Below are 22,088 nucleotides of genomic sequence, written 5' to 3' on the forward strand. Positions count from 1 at the left end.
TGGGCCTCCACACCCCCACAGGGACATGACTGCCCAGCAGCTGGCATGAGCACTGCTCAGAGGCATGGTGAGAGACAACGACACCACCACACAAACCAGTGGCATTGAGGAGACCTGAGAGACTCTTGGTGGGCCTTGGGCATTTGTACTGCCCTGCTGGCGCTGGCACCTGAGGTAAAGGCTGGTGGTGGTGCTGCTGGTGCACCTGGGTTTAACTTCGAGCAGGTCCTCACAAGGTCTGACCAGCACTTGAAGGTCACCTGAAGCATATTTATAGTTTTATACAGGGCCCTTCTCAGCACTGTGAGCTGGGAGATGTGGCAGTCAAGTGGGAAATGGCTTCTTCAGCATCTGCATAGGGAGGGTGTAAAGATACTACGTCCTTGACAACTGCAGTTAGATATTAAGAAAAGAAGCCTGTGCTTTCAGTGAGAAAGACCAAGAGCAAGCTAGGAAGGGCAGTGACAAAGCTTTCAAGGGACAGGTTTAAGAACAGCTGGATAAGCAGCAGGGGAGATCTAGAGGTGGTTGCTCCTGTGCCAGCCTAGGGAGGCCCCATGGTCCCCTGAGGGCTGTCCTGGCCCAGTGTCGTGTTTCTGTGACATATGGCATGGACCAGTTTTGCCTCAGAGCAGATTGACAGTCTGAGTGCATTGCCTACGCCACTGGGCTCCTGGTCCCCACCAGAGCTACCAGGCAGCTGGAAAGACAAACAAGAGTTGACTCCACCTACCAGCAGTATGGAGACAGCAGCCTGTGAGATCGACAGCCCAAGAATGCGCACACAAAAGAAGCATTTCCCTCTGCCACGACAGTAAAACCACCAGACGACCACATGCAGCATGTGATTTCCCAAAAGCATCAGCCCAGATCCCAACTTTTTAGTGCCACACACTGTTTCCCAGGATCGGATCACAGTGGCAATGTGTAAAAGGCACTTTTAAACACTGAAAATTAATCATATTTTCCTCAACATTGTTTATGGAAACTGTGGAGAGCACTTCTGCCCCTCTCTGTGCTTGGCCAACTGGCTCAGCTTGCTGGCCCTGAGAGTTGAACCTTCCACAAATAGGTGGTGTTTACGGTGCAGCTACGCTGTTTTGGAGAAGTCCAAGCTTGTTCTGTGAAATAAAAGCTTCAGCGGTGACCTGGGACAGGTTGTCTGTTGACCTATAAGTACAGTCTTTTGCCCTTTTCATTGCTCTGTATCCCTGGCAGTGCTGTTGGTGTGCATTGCCATCAGCAGCTGGTATGCAGCCCACAGTATGCACCATGCCATCTGCTTGCCAAGGCTGCAAATGGCTCACAAGAGCACCCAAATATTTGGGAGCTTTGGTCACTGGCACCCTGACACAGAGTAGAAATAAGGTGAGTCAGTGGTTTCCATCCTCGCTCACTGGTTTTACATTGATAAAATCTCATTGCCTTCAATATAGCAGCTCCGGCATAAGGAAGGGATCTGATCTGTCATATCTGAAATCTGGTTGGGTTCAGTGATTTCTGGGTTCCTTTTTTAAATCCTTTTTGTTGGGACTCTCTTGAGTCTGTTGTGTATTTCTTAACTCTAAAGGGAGCCATCAGTTTATGATGATCACAAGCATTGTCAGTAGAGTTCAGCCAGCTGTAACGCAATAGCAAATGTTCAAACTCGAAAATGAACACTCTTGTTTTCAGTGTGATTTTCTGTCCTCTCCATCATATATGCCTGGTATTGCTTTAATATCACAGGAAGCTCTGGGTGTGGCTGTTGTGACAGTGATTAATGTATTAATATTTTTAAAGGTGACAGGCACATCCATATGCTGTATTCCATGTTTGTGGTCCTTTAGAGACAAGTACATCACTGATGTTGATTCCAATGGATCTATGCTAGGTGTGATTTCACTTGCTAAGAAGATTATTGCAATTTACAAATAAGCCTTTCGTCCAGAATAATCTTCATTGGTTTTAGATTTCAAAATTTCCAGGAATTGGAATGATCTGGGTTCCATCATTTTTGCTTACAAGTAATGTTTAGTTGATTAGGAATTTGTGAATGCAGGATGGAGACTGGAGCCTAATCCTCATCCATTTATTTGGATGGACGTTGCAGGGAGGAGAGAAGCCAAGGAACTGGCCATGCTAACACATGCAGCAGGGTGTGCTTTTTATTTGGCATCCTGAACAACTGGGTTTCAGAGCAGAGTACAAAAAACTGACGGCACACTGTTTTAACAGGGAGAAGACTACGAGGAAAAGCGTTCTACAATGTCAATGGCAAGGTGTACTGTGAAGAAGACTTCCTAGTAAGTAAGACTTTTGGCATTTTTTTCATTATTTTTTTTAGACCAAATTGTTCTTTTATATTGGGTTGTTTGCTTTGAGACATGGTTTACTCTTCTGGGGCATCCTTCTGTCAGTGCTGGAATTAGGGTAGCATTTACCACTAACTCCATGAAGACAGAATCAGACCCATAGTTTGAAGTGGTGGCTATGAAACCAAGTACATAAGTACATAACTGTCCATAAGCCATCACAAAGTGTAAATTATGAGAATACACAGCGGAGCTGCTCAAGCTTGGGACTTGAATTGCAGCCACAAAGGCTCTCCTGCCAAGCTCAAAGTCAAACATCTGGGGAATACCAATCACAACAAGAGGGGAGACGTTTTTGACTGGAGCACGTCATCGCTGTGTACAATGTTGCTTTGTTGCAGGCGCTGTTTTAATCACTGCTCTGCTAGGAGTGATGTGGAGCTGCATTGTGATTAGCTAAAAACTGTTAGCCACGGAGGAACAACTAATTTTCTCTCCATGCGCCCAGAGCTTTTATAAATGGTGTGCTTTAATAGAGACTGAGTCATGAAAAGAAAAATGGAGCTTGTTGCTGAGCTGTGTTGTTCCAAAAATAAAATATTTGTGCAATTACGGGTGAGGATTGTGCAGTACACAGAGAATGATTTGATAAGTGGCAGGCCATTTATAATTAAGAATAAGGGGACAGCATGGCTGGGAATTGAACTGATATATTTTAGCTTATAGGATGATGAATTGGAGAAGCAGTATGTTGAATTTACAGCACCTTTATTTATTGAAATACCATTCATTTAGAAGCATTGGTCTTCCAGAACAACTTTCCATTTCTAATGAAAATATGGCCATCCTTTTTGCAAAGGAATTACTCAAAGTATATCCCACAACAAAAATGTTACTGGCAGTTCAGAGTACGCAAATGCATTTCTCATCAATGCAATCCATAAAAATAATGGAAATTCCTAAAATATAGGCCGTATTTGCCTTCATATGTTATACCTTTACTCTCAGCCTACCACGGCTGGAGGCTGCTGAGAAGAGCAAATTGTATTTTGTGCAGAAACGTTTTGTGTTATAATTGAAATGTGTTACTGTTTTGTTTGCTTTTAGGAGAGAAAATTATTTTTTCTTCCATGCTATTTTCAGCTTTCCTTCTCCCATTTCTGCAGAAGTGTAGGAAGAGGGAGAAAAAGTGGAGTGTATGATAGAGGGGCTCAAACCTTTGAGATTTTTGTTTTTTACTGTGTTGGAATGTACTTTGACCGTGACCAAAACCTTTCATGCAGGTTGAATGACGTGATTGTTGTTATTAACTTGTTATTTCAGCCTAAACATGACAAAAATCTAAAAATCTACATCTTTTTGGAGAACATTCAGCTGGGGGGGGGGGGGACACAAAGGGGATGGGTGGAACTGTTTAATTCTTAGACATGCTGCAGTAGGCTTCTGAAGGGAGACGCAGTGATTTTCTCAAGAAAACTGAGGTTAAGGATCTGATAAGAATATATTTTCTGCAAGTAAAGGAACAGTTGAGACATTTCAGGCATCGATTTTTAAGCCCAAGCCTCCTATGGGTGCATCTTAGCAGGTTCCTGCTGGCACAGGGAGATGAGAGAGAAGCAGACCAAGGGAGTGCAGCAAAAGGCAGTAAAAGAAATTAAATTCTCATGTTATCCCTGCCAGTGTTAAACTCACTGCTTCTCAAAAAGTGATTTCATTCTCTTTTAGCTTCCTTTGAGCAGACCTCATAGCAAGAATACCAAGAATTGCCTTGTTTCTCTAATAAAATCAAACAACTTTGCCTACTTTAGAGTCCTGAGGACTGAAAAGCTCAAAGTGTAGCAGTCAGAGGAAAAGTCCACAGAGTAGCCTTTAAAAGGAAATAATATTAACTGCTTCTTGCCCCCAGGTTTTGTTCCTAGCCACTACAAGATTCCAGTTCTGTCTAAAAAAGAGGTGTTTTCCATCCAAAGCAGGTAGCCAAATGCTTCTTCTTGTGTAACTGAGAATTTAAATCTTCATTGTAACTCCAAATCTTACTGCAGCTTTATATACTGTGCAGTACTTTTTTTTTTTTTTTTTGACAGTACACTAGTAGGATGTTAGGGAAGTCAAAGATGGGGGTAGGAGTTTGTGTAAAATTTTTTTCCTTTTGGATGTATTAGGCTAATCTTGCACTGTGGCCTCTGACCACTGCCATGCGCGCTTTGCAGGCCAAAAAGAGCACACAGAAGCAAGCAGAACTATGGGCGCTGCCATGCATGATAACAGTCTCTGGAGCCCTGGCTCCACACGTCCCTCACAAAGACCTGTCTCCTCTTTCCTGCAAGCCTCCATCCTGTCCTATAGCAGCTGCATGTATATAGAGCCTATATGCATGCTCCTGTGTGCCCGGAGCAGGCAGCATGGGGCGGTGCTGTCCGTCCCCCTGCTACTGCTGTGTGTCTCATCGGTTTGCTCCAGGTGCTTCCTCACCAACCCCCAGCAGCACTGGGGATGTCCCGCAGGCCAGGCCGGGCACAGGGAAGAAGCAGCACCACACTTTGGCCCTGAAGTAAGTTGGGCAGGAACAGTGACGAGGCAAGAAAGCTGAACTGGTTCTTGCTGTGAAACAGTCAATGGAGATACTTTTTTAGGGAAGAATGGATATTATTTATGGGTTTCTACTTATTGGAACTTTTAGAAAAGTTTAAATTTTTGCCATATGTATCAGTATTTTACTTCTAGAGTGCTGCTGTTCTCTGTGTCAGAACAACTCCTGTAGAAGGAGTCTCTAGAACTGCACCTTGTAGCTCACAGAAGATACCTGGTACTTTAACTCTCAGATCAGCTCTTTCTCTCTATCAAAGGTGATACATTGAATTCATTGCAGTATTATTCATGGTCCTTGAAGGCAAGACCTTCAGAAATGCTGTTATCCGATCCTTTAAGTGTTGGGCACCTGTTGTAAGAGCAGAGGTCACCCTCCTTGGCTAAACTGTCTGTTTCAAGGTTTAGCACAGTGCTGGTGCCACCCACTCAAGGTGTGTCCCTTCCACCCTAGAAGCAGTTGCATTTCAGTGGTGAAATGGCTCGCATTTTTTAAGAGAGCTCAGTTGTCACTTAAAGCACGGTGAGCGTCGGAGAGCTTTGTCTACCAAGTTGTTTCAAAAAAAATCATCTGTGAAAGTGTGACATGAGGAGCTGCTAGTGTTAAGCATTCCAAATCTGACCCTTTCTTTGAAAAGTACTTTTAATTTCTGGAAAAGGTGTTATAGAAATGTAGATGTTATCATTCATTATGAGCAATTTCCACTGTGGAGCCATAAAGCAATCCAAAGCACAGATACACCCATCAAAACCTCTGGCAATAGCCGCAAGGTACATTCTTCTAACAAATAGTTTTCCCACATGTTTGCTCTTACTGAGGGCACAGATTATCTTTCTCTGAATCAGGCAGTTTATTTTGCTCATTCTTTCCAGGGAAGAAATGCTAGAAGTTTTTAGGCACACTCGTGGAGTTGCAGATGGAGAAGAGATGCCACATGGAATTGCTGTGGTCGGCCTTCTGAGAACGGTGCCAGCCTTCCTGTGTGCAGGGCTCCGAATCGATGCATTAGGGATGGAAAACCCCCACTAGAGCGGAGGGCGTGGCATTACTCTGCTTTCTTCACTTGCTGTCAGCCTCCTGGTTCCCCCCGATTAGCTGCAAATTCTGTCACTGCTTAAATCCAAACCATATTGGCTAAATGTGATCAATGAATCAGACTTAAAAAAAATAAAAAATAATAAAAAATAAATAAATCACAGATATTCCACTTCCACCTAAGCGTGGTGTAGAGATTGCCTAACCTGTGCAATTTCCAGTAGGAGCACTTGGGTAGTGATACGGTGTTATTGGACAGTAAAAAGAGCAGTAAAAAGAAGAAAACAAAATAAAAAAACTTTTCCCTGGTTTGCTTTAGCTCCAGGGAAGATGCAGTCACTCTTCTTCATGCCACCTTAAGGTAGCAAATCCAGCAATACCCAGCTCTTTTCTCAGCCCTGTTAGGACAGTTATTTCATGAAAGGAAATAAAACAAATGACAGTTTAATCCTTCCCTGAAAGCTTTTAGGACACAGATGGCTAACTAGCCATAACAAGGACACTGTTCCTGGTGAAGTGAACAAAAATAAGTGCTTTACTGTATAATAAATAATCCCAGTCAGATGTTCTTGTTCCATTTTGTTGATAAATTGCTGCCTAATCAAGGGTGAAGGAAAAATAGCTCAATAATTTTAATTTGTCTTTCCTGTTCAATGCTCAAATATCACGTAAAGAAATTTAAAAGAAATTACTGTTTTTCTTGGCAAAAAAGACTTTAAAAATGTCACTAAAGCAGCCTGAATCTTAGATCTATTATTGCCTTTCTTTTTCTTTTTTCTTTTTTTTTTTTTTTTTTAACTTTTTGATAGGCTTTTCCTTCTTTTCTTGAGATAATGAACATTATTGAGTGGGGGTCCAGCAGAGGTTAAGAAATTAGAGAATTTCCCTCCAGGGAGGAGATGAGAGGGAAAATGAACCTTGCGACAGATGTTAGTTACGTTGCTTAATGCACTACTGGAAGACGCTCCGATGCTATGGAAATAGCCTATTACAGACACCACAAGCTGCAGTGCATAGCATTAAGGTCATCTAAAACTTCCCCTTTCAAGATTATCTCTTTCTCTAACAACTTTGCCAAATTTAATCTTTTAGGCTGAATTTCTCCATGCCAGGATTGTGCCTCTGGCCAGCTCTGCTGTCATTTATTGTCGAAAGTTTCATCTAAACCTGTTCATCCATTTCAGTAAGACTAGGGGAAGATTTGTCACTTTGCCCATAAATCCTCAAAGCGAAAGGCTCTAAAAATGTAATTTTGCACATGCCAACCATAAAGAGAGACTTAGGATGTTGCAAGCCTCCAGCAGGCCTTGGGGTGTCAGCTTTCTGCCCTTCCTACCCCCTAGTGCGGCCAGCCCTCACTATGGTTGTTGTGTGCCTCCTGCCCTGGCTTCCTTCCAGAAGAGGCAAGGGCTGAGGCTGTGGCAGAAGGGAGGGCAGGGCAAGCAGCCCGCGGGCAGTGGGGGAAATGGAGCGGGATGCTAATGCAGGACTAGCTGGGCAGTGGGTGTTTGGGAGCAGGATTTGCACCTTCATCTCCTGAAGCACCAAATACAATGAGACCCTGACCCTAATTTGGGCCGATGGCATACAGGGCTGCAATGTAAATATTAATAATAACGAGACTATTCTTCTCAGTGTGTGCACATGCTGTTTTCCAAGCTTGGCAGTGTGGGAAATGGCTGCCCCACTCACTGGGGCCCTAGGAAGATAGTTTTTATTTAGAGTGGTGGAAGCTGGTGTCAGATGGAGTCAGGGGGTTGATTTTCCATCTCAGCGAGTATAAATGTTTGGAGATCCCCTTGGGAGGTGAGCACTGGGACTAGTACATTAGCCAGAGAGCCCATCACTGCTAAGTGAGACTCTCTCAGAAAAAATTGACTCCAGTTGAAAAGGTAAATGATTAAAGTTGCAGCTTATGTCCATTTCATATCTAAGGGAAATCATAAAGCAAACATAGTTCTAGATAATTGTGAGGATGTTGCATTTCAGAGACTCGCTATTAAAATGCATTCTCCAGCCAAAGAACAGACAGACACATTTGTTTATTGATGTGTTCAACAGAATAATGGAATGAAAGCTTGGACAAGGATTTGCTGCAATAGTCCTGGTAGACAGAAGCGTGTGGAAGTCTGTGAGCAGTTTCAAGGCACTGACCCTCTGGGTTGGGACAGGAGGTGCCTTCAAGTTCCAGAATGCTGATAGCATTAATCAGACATGGACAGATCCACGGCACACGCAGTGAAAGGCATCATGAATGCTGGGCTTTGCTGTGCTCCCAAACACTATCCCTGAAAACAAAGGCAAACAGATTATAGCATGTTCTGTAATCCGTGCAAGAGGGAGTGAGGTTCAAGTTGTTACTTGTGTGTCTTGCTTCATCCCCTCCCTGCCAAAAAAAAAAAAATGAATACTGCTTTTCCTTATTTTTTCTTGACAGTTCATAGTATACCAGTGGTCCAGGTTTTGTTTTATAAACAGATTTGACAGCAGTGATGATTAATTGGCATATTCTGAATTGAAGTGTTGCATCAAACCTACAGATGGGCTTTAAATACAAATTTCACAATATTTAGGGGATAGCCAGATACTTATTGGCTTGTGCAGTTTAAACTTAATTATCTCAATCACCCAGAGGAGCGTGTAGAGCTGGCAGTCTGGATTCACCTCTCATTGTACCATACCGTACTGCTGTATATCCCACATCAAGAGGTTACAAGGCCACTGAAGCTGGTGGCAGAACTCCCATAGACTTCAGGAGGAGCTGGATTTTCCCGCAGGAATTCATCCCAGAGGACAAGATTTTTAAAGCTAAAGCCCACGTTAAAATGTTGGCACCAAGGCTGAGAAACATAAGGCTGAATTCTGCAAACATTGCATTGCATGGCATGGCAGACTGTAGGCTGCTAATATAAGAAAATTGGTGTTTTGAAACAGGAGACCAACTGGAGTCCGGAAAAGTCTCAGGTTTGTAAAAGAGCAATACACAGGCAGTACCTAGACCCAGATGGTAATATAGATAAACAGAATGTAATGAATGTCAATGTGTAGAATCTGTATTTGCTAAGAGGATGCTCGGTGTTTCCTGAATTGGGTTATGGATTGTTGAGTGGGTCACGGGAATCACTCTCTGAGCCATGACAAAATAGACAAGGAAGACACAGATTATTTATTTATTTATTTTCTGAGACTTACCACTACGGACTAGGTCTTGCAGCTATCCTGTACTTCACATTTGCTAGTGGCATGTTGTGAAAAGTGTGTTACAAAGTCCAGTCGATTTCATGTCAGAGAGTCACTCCCCTACTTCCTCTTGAGATGCTGATCCAAAAAGTCAGATTATCCCTTTTTTTCTTAATATTACATTGAAAAATAAATTACAGTAACTGAATCACACTTAAAAAGGAACTAGAGCTCTTTTTAATTATGTGGAACTCCTGCCAAACACTTGTAAGCAGACAGCATTAATTTTTTTCTATGGGAGCATTAGAAAAAAAAAAAACGTGAGAAAGTAGTGTGTTTCCACTTCTGCAGTAAATGCTGGTATTAGTTGCTGTATGTTTTGAATTGAAATCTTTCAACAACTGTTTAGAATAAAATGCAGATTTTTTTCAGGAGGATATGTTCTAGACGGTTTCTTTCACAGTGTGCATAATAGATGGTAGCATTGACAATAAATAAGCCATAGCAAGAGTATAAGTGCTACGCAATTGAAGGCGCTGTACAATGTGAATTGAGTTCACAGATTTTGCACTGTATGATACAGTGCTGAGTTAAATTTGTTGCTTCAGGTTTCTCTCTTGTTCATTGTCACCGCAAAGCTTCCACAGGAGATTGACTAAGGAAGATCTAGCTAAGAAAATCATTACTTTACTCATAATTAATCAAAGTATCCTTGGCAAGTGCTCACCTAGGGATCTCTGTAGGCTCCCCATAAAGTAGATGGCTGTTCCCTTCTCAGAGGCGATGAAATGCCTGACTGCTAAGGCAAAGTTAGTTACCAGCTAAATTCCTGAGTTTTGGCAGTGTTTTGTGCACGGCCCAACAAACTCTGAGAGAACACAAAGTCCTTCTCTGCTCTATCCATGTCCTTCAAACTTAACTAAGTGGAAACACAGAAGCATGAAGATACGCTGCTGTGTTAGTGTTTCCTTACTGGCACCAAGACAGAACAAAGCAACAGGAAGATATACGAAAGGGTTTCAGGCGAGATGAAGGGTAAAGTTCTGGACCATTCTGCTTTAGTTTAATCTCTGCCACCTGCTCTGAAGCTCCTGTATCTCTGAGCCTGTGAAGGCCCCATTTTGTTCAGTTTAGTCTAATCGTTGCATTTAGATGTGTGGGTAAAACAACAACAAAAACCCATCTGCATGAAACCAAATTTGATATTCTCTCCCTCTTTTAATGTGACCTTATGAATTTCTTGCATTGTTGTGTCCCATGTAGTAAGGGTCCCATGCAGAGAGCAAACAATAAAGCAGCGAGAAGACAGATGCTCTGCTAATGGGAAACCAAGGAGAAGAGAGTCTGTGAGGGATTACAGGCAGCCTGGGGTTGGAATACATTATTAGCATAGCACCCAATTCAGAAATTAGTTTTCAGAATTAAATGCCTGCAGCATTTTGGCAAAAACTCCTGATCATCCTTCTCAAAAGCCCTTAGAGCATGAAAGGGTAAGAATCTCAATTCTAGGCTGAGCATTCACATTCAGCAACTTTGCAGTGCTGTAACAGTTTTTACAGCTTCATACCATTGGCAGCAATTGCCACACCTACTGAAATGTAACCCACTTGATCTGTTTGCACAAACCTTTAGCAGGTTTTGAACATCCCCATCAAAGAAGAAACTGGGCCTGAATGAGATTCCAGGGTCTGTTTCCAGGAGGAAGGTTTTGTTTTGCTGAGTGCCTAACAGCAGGGAAGTGCATCAGCCTTTCCTTGGGCATGGTTAGGCATGTGAAGGAGGAGCAGCGACATGTCTTTTCAAAGATCTGACATTGCCTAAGGTAGAAACTTTAGGTCCTGAAGCCTTTTTCAGGCATGCTATTTTTTTTAATGTTTTTGCTTTTGAAAATTGTGACGAGAACATCGTGCTGTAAAAGACCCTTGGTAGACAACCAAGATTCAGTTGAAGGATTGATGGCAGACAGGAAAAATGTTTTCTTACAGTACTTGGTGGGATTATCCTCCATGCGTAATTGTTCATTATATACTCAAAATTCATTGTTAAATTCTTTTGGACATATTGCACATTAGACAGAAGAGTTCATAGACCCCAAGATTATCACAGAAGGACAGTAACAGTCCAAGTATTTGGGACAGAAGGGGACTTGTTTTCCTCTTACACTGGAACAAAGACTCTTGGACAGAATCATTAGACATTTTTAGCCTGTTTGGTAATCAAAGTATAGTAGATGGCAAACAAAACAGAAGTTCATCCAGCCAATTCTTCTACTTTATTTTTTACTCTTCTGTTTTGACGTAATTGACATAATTTCAAGGTTTATTTAGTTTTCTGAGTCTTATTTTATATGAATATCATTGGGGAGCTTTATTTTGAAGTCTTGATTCTTGCACACAGACTGAGATTTTATTATCCTGAAAGAGAATTCAAGGACAAGGTAAATATGGGAAAAAACAGTTGAGACCAAACTGAGGAATCAGGAAAAATAATATACCAGCTCTTCCATGGTAATGTTTTCTTTGCATTTTGATAACTAGCATCTTATTTCTAATTCACGGAAAAGACAGTAAAGGCTAATGCTTCATTTTGAGCTTTGAATTTCAGAGCTGTTGTTTTATAACAACTTCTTTCAATGTTTTTGTATATGCCTAATGAACATCTATAATGAATGTTTGGGAAAGTTCAAAAATACGCTTATTTGTCCTGGGTACGTACTGTCTGTAGCCTTTTGCACATGCCAGTCTAGTTTTGTGCTTGGTCTGTATTTATGTCATCTTACTGGTCTGCCAAAAATTCCTTTTTTTTTTTTTTTTTAAATGGCACATTTGAAAACGTTATAAAGTAAGTCTAGTTCTCCTTCCATCTGGAATGAAATTGTATGTATAAAATACCACGTGTACAGGAACCATATCTGTGATATTGCCTCTCCATTAGAATCTTGCGTATCAGCTCATATTATTTCACTGTTTCACCTCAATCTGCTTTTCATGTCTCCATATTGTGAAGAAGGGCTGGTATGCCCAAAATTTCTTTTTCCCCCTCCAGCTATGTCAGTAATGAAAGAAACTACAAGTCTGTACAGCCTAACTCCTCTTCTCATGCAGTTAAGTAGTTCACAAGTTCTGGGGGACCAGTGCTTCTTCCACCCAGCCACACTGGGAACCCATCATCAGGGAGGCTCTTGGGTGTGCTGGGATGATAATGAAGCCATTCTGCCTTGTCTACTGTCTGGAGCAAGTCACAACTTCTGTCTTGTTGCACACACAAGGCTTGTGAAGCTTAATAGTAATCGAGTGTTTCAAAGACAGAGGTTAACAATTTTAATTAGTATTTTAAGACTTTGTTTGTAAGCTTGCTTCTAAAATTGAAAACTTAGCACAACAGCTATGTGTGAATTCTCAAAGTTTCTAAAGAAGTTTTCAGGTGAGATACAAAATGTAGAGAAAATGTTTTATTCTTTACCTTTGAACAGCACTGTCCACAGTACAACTGCCATATAGAAAAATGGTGCTGCTAGGATCCTAGACTATTTTTCATTTCCAGTCCAAGAAAATTTAAAGCACAAGCAGAGCCTAATCCGAACCCCAGCTTTCAGTGAATCAGGAGGTTTCCGGTTTGTCTGGGATCAATACTGTGATCAGAAAAGAGAACAGCGTAGTGGTGAAGGACAGTGAAAGATTTTATCACTGCTAGTAGACTTATTGCCATTTTGCAAAGTCTTAATTGGGTAATCCAGTTCTGGATGTGTTTGACAAATAACAATTCTCTTGTTAAAAACAAATCATGGTTTTAATATAATAGGGTTAGTCATATAAAGAGTGATTTTGTGTCAGCAAAACCTTCCTTTCTGACAAACAGTGTAATTTATGACAATCTAGTTAGCAATAAATGACATTAATCTGACCACTAAGCCATTCTGTTCCTGGGGAATAACGTTCCCTCTTAATCAATAGCTGGGTAAATGCTCCTTTGCATTCCTTATCAAATGACAGCCAGATGGTACTGGTAAATTCATTCCAGCAGGATTTTAGAATTAGCTGGGATTGTATTATTGTTAATCCTCTGCTGTCTGCGCTGCCAGGACCTACCCACCTGTTTCCAGTAACCCTCGAGTTCACAACCTTAGGAAATAGTCTAGCCAGATGGTTACTCAGATACAGTGCAGCCAAGAAGCATCCCAAGTAGTGAGGCCTTTTTTCTACCTCAGTAAAAAGAAAAAAGCAAGTATTTGGATACAAAAACTACTACCTGAAATCAGGGAGGTGAACTCAGCCATTGCTCCATGTCCAGACTTGCACACCAGTTTCATTACTCAATTCAGAACGGTATCTTCCAGAAGTAGCCAGCTACGACTGCCACCCCTGGATGTGTTCCTCAACACTCTGGTCTCTTTGCTGAAGTTTCAAAGTTTCTTAAGATTGTATGAGCTGTGTTCCTTAGTGCATAGTAAATACAGAGCTGTGACAGCTACCGTAGCATCATTTACTGACTTTCAGGGCCCATCAAAGTGCCTGCAAGACCTTTTTCTTCATAATTGCTGTGTTGCATAGCAACAATAATTTTGCCTCCAACCTCTTGATGTGAAATAATATGTAATCCCCTCACACCAATAAAAAGGAAAACATATGGCAGTGCTAGGCTGTGAACCACTGGCTTTTGAAGTGAGGGGACAGTTAATCCCCACGAAATCAAGGGGGAATGTAGCAAGCCATAGGCTCTGTTAGGCTGAGCCTCTGAGGATGCATTAGGTGCTCTGAGTCAATTAACCTGGGCTCTGTCAGAAGAGTCCAGTTTGCCCTCATCCTCCCAGTCTCCATCTTTTATCTTATGTGACTACATTATATTTCAGGCGAGCTTACAAAGCTAATTGCTGAAATAAACATAGCAGAGCAACACCATACAAGTGCCTGGGCACCCTTTTACTCTGGCAGGAAGGCGTACACATGCTGCACTTCACTTCTATGGATGAGGGTAAAGTTCAGCCGCTGTAAATACCAGTTTCAAAATTACATGGCTGGAGTTCATCAAGCAAATGTCTCTTGCCTGTAGGGTAGTTGTTGGGTAGGTCAGTCACCTGGCCTGATAACCTTGACATTATTTGTACGTGTCTAAACATAGGGTTAAAGAAACTTTGGCATCTGAAACAGGACCTGCTGTAGGGGCCCAAGTACAAAATTGAGATCAAAAATGTGCAGGGAGGGAATGTAGAGCTGTGGTCCCAAGTGGACAAAGTACTTCCCTGCAGCCATGCCCCAGGCACTGCACCCAAGAGGGCTCTGCTGCCAGGCTGCCCAGCCTGTCCTTTTCCCACTGCTTGCAGCTGGGCTTCTTATCGTCTGTCTGAGGTACCCTACCGTAGCCCGCGTTGTACAGGGAACACAAGCTCCTACATCTGGACTTTTAGAATTGTCTCATTGATAAAAAGCTTGGTATCCACAAGGTAGCTAAATAGTCCTTGGGCCTGTCTCCATCTTTCCAGGCTGCATGTAGTACTGAGTGAAATGTAGGTCCCAAAACTGAGGTCAGTAAGCATCCGGTCACTAGTTTGAGCGGGAGTCAGGAGGTCAGTCCTGCATTGTTTACTTCTCCAATTATTTACTTTACCCCACTATCAACAACAAAAAGAGTGACTAGAAGCTATTTCTAGCATGCCAAATGAATGCAAACTCCCTGAACAGGCTTCAAAACTAAAAATCATATTTTTAAATGATCTTGTTATGTCGCAAACCTCAATATTTACAGCAGATCAGAAGGCCAAGCTGGTACTTGAGCACGCTGCAAGAGCAGAACAAAGTCTTCTGAATCAGTCTTCCAAACCTATTGTGTAGTTTGCTGTCAAACACAGCAGAAGCTGGCAAACAGCGTGGTGTTCATTTAAAAGGTATTTCTGCAGCTAGAAGAGTGGTTACTAATAATCCTGTTTTTTCTGTCATTTTAACAGTATTCAGGTTTTCAGCAAACAGCAGACAAGTGCTTTGTTTGTGGACACCTCATAATGGAGATGGTAAGAGACCTAAGCTCCTAACTGTGGGATATCTTTTTGATGTATTTTGGATAGTGCTCTGTGAGACGTTGTGCTTTTTCCCTTGTCAGACTATCGTTGTTTCCATTACTGTAAAGGTAATTTTTCAAATTGAGGCAGTATCATAAATATATTCATGCTGTATTACTCTAAAGTACAGAAAGTTGGGCTTTTCTCATACCCGAGATCATGGGATTCTGTTGTTCTGCCACATGCCACCTAAAAAAAAATAAATTAATTAATACTAAAGGGGGAAAATAGACCACAGCTTTGTATGAGAACATGGTAAAGGAAAACAGGTGTTGTGCTCTGTAAGACAGTAGAACAGTAAGAGGATGGAGTCTGGTCTAGGGAAGAGAGGAACATTATCAGTAGTCCTGAGGTTTGTTGCCAGCTCTGTGACTTGCTTTATTTACCTTCTGCCACTTGCTCCATGTCTGTTAAAATCCATTATTGCTACTGTGATGTGCAGGGAGCCAGCAGTCAGAGTTACTTTTATAATTAAAAATCAAAGAGCCATGGGTTGGGCCAGATACTGTTGGCTTCATTTCACTGGGAGAAAGTAGGATGAATTTTGTCTGTTCTTCCTAAGCAAAAATTCCCAAACAAATGAAATTGCTTGCACATTGAAGAAGTGCAGATCGTGTATGTGTCAGTGTTCTCCTCTTGCTTTAAAATGTATGTGAACATTAGTGTGCCTAATAGAAGTAGCTATTACATTGCAACACGGAGGTGCAGTAGGAGCTGGAATGGAGACTTCACTAATGAGGATTCTGGCTCATATCCTGGCACCACTGGTTGGACAAGGATATTGTTCGTTTTAGCCCAAGAGCAAATTTCTAGAGTTGTGTCGTGCGGGGAGGGGGAGGGGGATCCCAACTTGCATGCTTTGAGCTGGCCCTTAATTGCAGAACGCCAGGCAAGAGTCCATAATATTTAGTTGGTGGAGCTCAGTAGCTGAAAGTTTGGCAGGTGCTCATCTGCTTTTCTCCCATCAGCAAGTATGCTCCAACAAAAGGAAACAGCTCTGGGAGCTCCAGGAATTAAGCAGTCTTATTTGGCTAATTGCTCTGTGTTCCTCCCCAGGAGTGCACAGACACAAACATGCCTGCACAGTCGTATTACTGGTGTGCAGCTGAGGAACCGTGCTGCAGCCCCACAGGCTTGGGTGCAAGCCTGAAGCTGTTCAAGGCTGAAAGTGCAGTCGAATTAGGGATTGTTCTGTGCAAAGTGTGGCTGCGCAACCACGACAGGCTAACAGTGCGTGTTTTGTAGCTGCTTGGATAGCGACACACACACAGAGACAAGTTGTGTCTGGGTAAGAACAGGCTTGCATATCAGAGTCTGATGCCAGTCATTGAACAGTGAGCTATAGAGATTTGTTAGAAGGGGGAAAACGTGAAATTAAATTGACTTCACACATTTTTCCTATGCTCCCCACCCTATTTCATGTTGATTTGAACTTTATCTGTACGAACACCTACATGGCCATGAGAGCTTGGTCAGTGGAGATTTTCCATCTCCAGCTTATTAATAGCTCCAAGCTGAGTGTTCTTGCTAGCAGAAACTTTCCGAGATTACCTTTCAAAGGTGATTCTAATACTTGAAATGTATGCAATTGGTGCTGTAAGGTGGTGACAGATGCCTGAAGATGATATCGTGTCTAACCCTTCCCAGAGCCCTGTTCATGGACTTGGTGCGCCCTCCTTGGTGTCACATTATGTACAAGGACACCGTGAGGAGGGGATTTTTCTGTAGCAGCGTAGAGGAGACTCTGCATAAACCTGTCCTTAAAGCCTTTAAAATGCAGCAGGGAAGGACAGCATGGCAGAAGCCAGGGCAGTTTTGATTACCCATCAACACAGATGGAATTTTAACTGAAACTGATGGGCCCCAATGACAAATAGCCAGTCGGTAACTGTGGTGGATCAGGAGCGTTAATAAAGGGCTATCTATTTATTTGCTTGTTTTATTGGTTTACTTTGTAGATTTGAATAATGACTGGTTTGGACTCTTTCTGTCACAGCCTGTTACATTTTGTGAATTAACTCTGTATCTCACTGACTTGTATCTGCAACAGATTTTTCCAAGAAGTAGTCACTGAAACCATTTTTAACTTCTGTTGGGCAATATTGGCTCTGCAGAGCTAAAAGTGATGGGACTTAGTCTGATTTTCACAGTTCTCTGTCATTATTGGGAGCCTAATAGAAACCCACAGAAATAAGTAAGCTCATTGTTTTAAACGGCCCCTTGCTGACAGATCTCCAGAGTGGTAATTTCATTCTGAAGTGTGTTTCTCGGAGTCGGACATAGCAGTGTATGGGGGGATCTCATGTAATCATGCATCCACTTATTTTGTTGTTTTGCCTCTTAAGATCTTGCAGGCCCTTGGAAAGTCATACCATCCTGGCTGCTTCCGCTGTGTGGTATGTAACGAGTGTTTGGATGGAGTTCCCTTCACTGTAGATGTGGAAAACAATATTTACTGTGTCAAAGACTACCATACGTAAGTAAACAAATCCATTGCATGCTTGGAAAAATTATACTAGTTAAATTATTGGTATAGTTAGAAGCATTGCAGTAGATAAAAAGGGTTATTTCTGTCTGCTGTGATGTCCCTTGGTGCTCTTCTCACATCTTGCATTTGTAAAGTGTTTTAAAGTTTTAAATGTCACTTTGTGGGCCCAGTGTGACATTCAGGGGTTAGATGAAGTTGAAAATCAAGTTATATCAGAGGATGTATTTCTCTAGTGGCTGCTTCTCTGCTTCTTTCAGGATTTCCAAAACTAATTAGACAAGGCTAATTGTGCAATGATGTTAGGTTTTGCTGGCTTTAATAAGACTAGATTCTGGTAGTGCGTCACTGGAGAGTGTAAGTTGCATTAACCTAGACTGGACAGTAGACGTGTAATTAGCAGCTAGTGTTAGAATGATTTTAGCCTCACCTGACAAAAAGTTTTGCGGTTAAGTGATTGCTTTTGGACTCCCTTCTGCTCTGCACTTTAAACTCAGCCCTATTGGTTTAACTGATTGCATTGTGAGGATGGAGCAAATGTTGGCCCAGTAACTGTCCTAAAACGCAGCTGTGGATAAAACCAGTTGATGTATTTGGTTTAAGTAGGTCCTAGCCAAGATCAGCCCCTTTCCCATTTAGCATGTCAGTTGGTGACATTCCTCAGGTCATGAGGTGCTCTGCACAATTTGAATGACTTTAAGAGTAAAGGGAGCTGAGAGAGAGTGTATAGGGGAGTACGGCTGGACTGACTATGCCTAGAGGTCAGGAAGACCTAAGCAATAAAGCTGGGGTAGATCTGCCTTTGTAAACCTCCTTTTCGCTAAATATTACCAAAAAAATTTAGAGATGCTTCCAAACCTGGATTTACATTTTGCTACTGAGAAGGCTTGGTTAGAATAGCTCTCTTGGTTCTACTTTTTGGAGAAGCTTTGCATGTGATTTGAACAATTTCTTCTTGCGCCCTAGGGTTTTCGCACCAAAATGCGCATCCTGTAACCAGCCGATTCTACCAGCACAGGTACGTGTTAACATGCACAGACTTTAGAGAAAACAGCTGTTGGCATATGAACACTTTGCAAAAACACATTAGATGCTTTTCCTCCCTCTTCCAGAGCCTGTAGTATGTCAGATACTAAATTAAATACAGTTCAGCAGTAATGTCACTCCCAAACATTCCTAGAGGTTGTAATAGTCATAGTACTTATGCAGCGTAGTACTTTGTATCTTTAGGGTGCTTTCCAGGTCTTGATTATGCTGTTATAAATCTTGTTTAATTGAAAGCCCTGACCAGGGCTCCAAGAACAACCCAAGAAGTAAAACCCTGTTTATTTTTAGAATCTCCCATTAGCTCAAATAGCAATTTTCCTTGTCTGCTATGTTTGCATTCTTGATGGAATGTGTGAAGATGCCCGAGCTTGAAAAGACTTCTGAGGGGTTACCCTGACCCTGTGAAAAAAGCCACATAGCCTGTCACCCTGGGGTGGCACTGTAATAAGACTGCTTGAATGGGCGGAAAAGCAGGTAGAAAGGATGGCTAAAAGGAAAGCCAGATGAATGACTGCTGCTTGCAACATCAGCCCATTGTGGCAGTGTTGTTAATACAGTAAGACTTGTACGTTAAGACAGTCCTTTCCTGCCTGCTGCAGTGATGTTTGTCTAGGACCCTCCGAGTTCCCATTGCTCAGGTCACTGACCAGCTCATTCACAAGCAAGAGCCTCAGCATCTCACTCATCTTCTTGGCATGTTTATAGAGCTAGAGCTTGCCTCCTGTAAGCTGTTGTGCTCCAGTAAAGCCTATGGCTAGAGCCTCTCACCATGCCCACCTCTACCACTCTGCATGTTACTTTCCATTTGTAATTATTTCTGTTAAATGGCCAGGTCTCGCATAATTTAAAACCTTATAAAGGCTGAGCCAGAACCACCTGCCTCACTGGTGGGGTGTAAGAAGAAAAGCCCTATGGAAATCTCACTTGGTTTTGTGTCATACAAAATTATTTATATTTTATATATGTTATATCTATATATAGAGATACAAAAATAAATAAAAAGAAAAGAAAAAGCAGTCCTACTGCTGACTCATCTGATGGTTAGTGGGATAGACTCCATGTTCTTTCCCATGGAGGTTTCATAGGTTAGTTCAAGACTAGCAGTGCAGGTGCTAACTTGCCCACAGCTTCTCTCAGACGTAGTCTACGTCATACCTGATGCTCTGACCACACCTGCAGCTGGAAACAATGCAGGGCAGCAAATTGAATGAGTTCTGTCTTCAGAGGCATCGGAGTGGCTCAGGGAAAGTCTGTGAGGTTAGAAGAAGGGTATGGGCTGCTCAGCAGGGCCTGAGGCTCAGCCAGGTATTACACAACTCCACTACATCCACCCTCATGCTGAGGTTTTGGCCTCTGCACGTAATTACCTGCTGGACTAGTATGTAAATCTTCATGGGGTACATACAGTGACACGTGTGTGCAAAATATCTGTGTACCATCTGGTTTGAGGGGAATACAAGTCCTGGAAAAATCAGGCCAGGATGTCTATAGGGAAGACTGACCCAATCAGTAAGTCATGGTGTTTGGCTGGTCAAATCCTGGGTGCCCTTGGAAAATGATTTGATCTCAGGAGAAATTTGTCCCTTGAGCATGAAGTTTTGGCTACACTTCCCAAAGGATCTCTACAGCTTAGCTCTGTCAGATATCCATGCTGCTGCTAAACTGCAAAAACAGTGGTGCAGTGCTGTGCCTAGTGGGGCAAAACCCTCAGCATGCTCTGCTCTGCATAAGGAGAGGAGATCCTTCTGGGAAGCAGCTTTCCAAAGCCATAGATTGGGCACTGAAAGAAGATAGAGAAAACACCACTTAAAACCCATTCGTACCTTCTCTGTGCTTCCCCAACAGGGCTCCGAGGAGACGATTCGAGTCGTGTCAATGGACAAAGACTACCATGTGGAGTGCTATCACTGCGAGGTAAGCGTCAATGCGTGCCTCTGCCCGGCTCCCCCACAGCAAGGCTTTGCTAATAGCGAGCATCTTCCCGATAGGTGCGTGACTCGCACCCCAGGGTGCATTTGCTGGTTCCTGCGTGCCTGGGCAGGCAGGGCTCTGCCCCATAGCTGCCGAAAGGAGTCAGAGGAAAGAGTGCGAGATGGGCTGCCAGTCATGCTGCCATCTCCAGTAGCACCAGATTAGTTCCTGTTTTTCCCTCAGTATATTAATTTCAAAGGCTGGGTTTAGTTTTAGTGGAATTTTCTTTGTACTTGTAGATGAGGAAAGAACAAAGAGGGAAGTGCTGGTTCTCTTTTTTGCCTGATCTTTTTGGATACAGTTTGCATGGCTGTGGTCTGAGGGGACTTGAATCCACATTGCCTTTGCAGGGAAAGACCATTATCCCATGCTGGGAAGGGGTTCTGAGTTTTTCCATGCTGGATGAACAGTGATTTTTTTACTACAAAGGAGACGGGGTACCAGTGACTTTCTATTTCTTTTTGTGCAGCACATTTAAACATTTGAGGGGGCAGATCAGGTTCTGGGACTAGTGACCTTACTTCACGGGGAGGAGAGCTGAATTCAGTCCTAGCTCTGCATCCAAGAGCATAAGGAAGGAGACAAACCCTTTAATTTGGGATCAACCCAAAACTTCCCTTTTGCAGTAGGTATGGCTATCTGATAAATACATTTAGGTATGGCTATCTGATAAATACATTCTATTATTCATGCAGGTGGTAATTGTGATAGCATCCAGCATGGCCTGTCATAAGCAGCAGAAGCAAAAAATGTAGCCATGCTGTCTTCTGTGTACTCCTGCACAGAAAGGTTTTATAGAGAGATTTCCAATTGAGGGAGAAAATAGCAAAATTCAGGGCTTCTCGAAATGTACATGAACCTAAACCTGAGGAGAAGCCCATCCTCTTAGTTACCTCCTTCCAGCAGAGGTAGCTGATACTCCAGAGAAATTGGCACAGGAAATTTCAGCATTTTGGAAAGCTGTATTTCCCTCCTCCTCTTCTCCTCATCTATTGCTTTGTGCAGGCTTCACCTAAGATGACAGCTCCCTCCACTTCTCTCCCAGCCTATTGATGTTATATTAGAAAGTCCCAATAGGGGTTTATTTTCAGTTCTGTTTCATTATTCATTTCCCCATTCTCTTTCCAGTTTGAGGGAAATCAAGCTGCCTCCACATCTGCCCAGAATGGCAAAGTGCATTTATGTACAAAAATCAGGGGATTAGCCATGTGTTAACAGGGGTAGGTTACTGCCTAACATCCTCAAATTAGGCTCAAACTGTACACACTGGGTTACTGCTGTCTCCAAATATTGCTAGTTCAGTTAGTACCAGTATTTTGAGGGATTCATATGGATGCTTTGCAAAGGCCGAATTTCTATGAAATGCTATTTAAGTTGTCATCACCACCTGTTGGTCACGCAAAGTCACTAGTCAGTTCAGAAACTTTTCTGCTTTTC

The 22,088-nt window shown here is 42.4% G+C and overlaps 1 protein-coding gene across 5 annotated transcripts in view; it reads left to right on the plus strand.

Moving 5' to 3' along the window:
- The window catches only part of LOC121076532 (WT1 interacting protein), a 78,960-nt gene that overhangs the window by 51,338 nt on the left and 5,534 nt on the right, over positions 1-22,088 (plus strand). For 4 of the 5 annotated variants that reach the window (XM_040570921.1, XM_040570923.1, XM_040570926.1 and 1 more), the window contains 5 exons: positions 2,218-2,285; positions 15,038-15,100; positions 17,494-17,624; positions 18,600-18,651; positions 20,526-20,594. In XM_040570921.1, the coding sequence (XP_040426855.1) occupies positions 2,218-2,285; positions 15,038-15,100; positions 17,494-17,624; positions 18,600-18,651; positions 20,526-20,594 (383 nt within the window). Of the gene's footprint in view, positions 1-2,217; positions 2,286-15,037; positions 15,101-17,493; positions 17,625-18,599; positions 18,652-20,525; positions 20,595-22,088 lie in introns of those variants that run through there. The other variant, XR_005823565.1, reaches the window with a different exon arrangement.

Source organism: Cygnus olor, chromosome 12 (assembly GCF_009769625.2).
Source record: "Cygnus olor isolate bCygOlo1 chromosome 12, bCygOlo1.pri.v2, whole genome shotgun sequence".
In the NCBI taxonomy this organism is placed as follows: Eukaryota; Metazoa; Chordata; class Aves; order Anseriformes; family Anatidae; genus Cygnus; species Cygnus olor.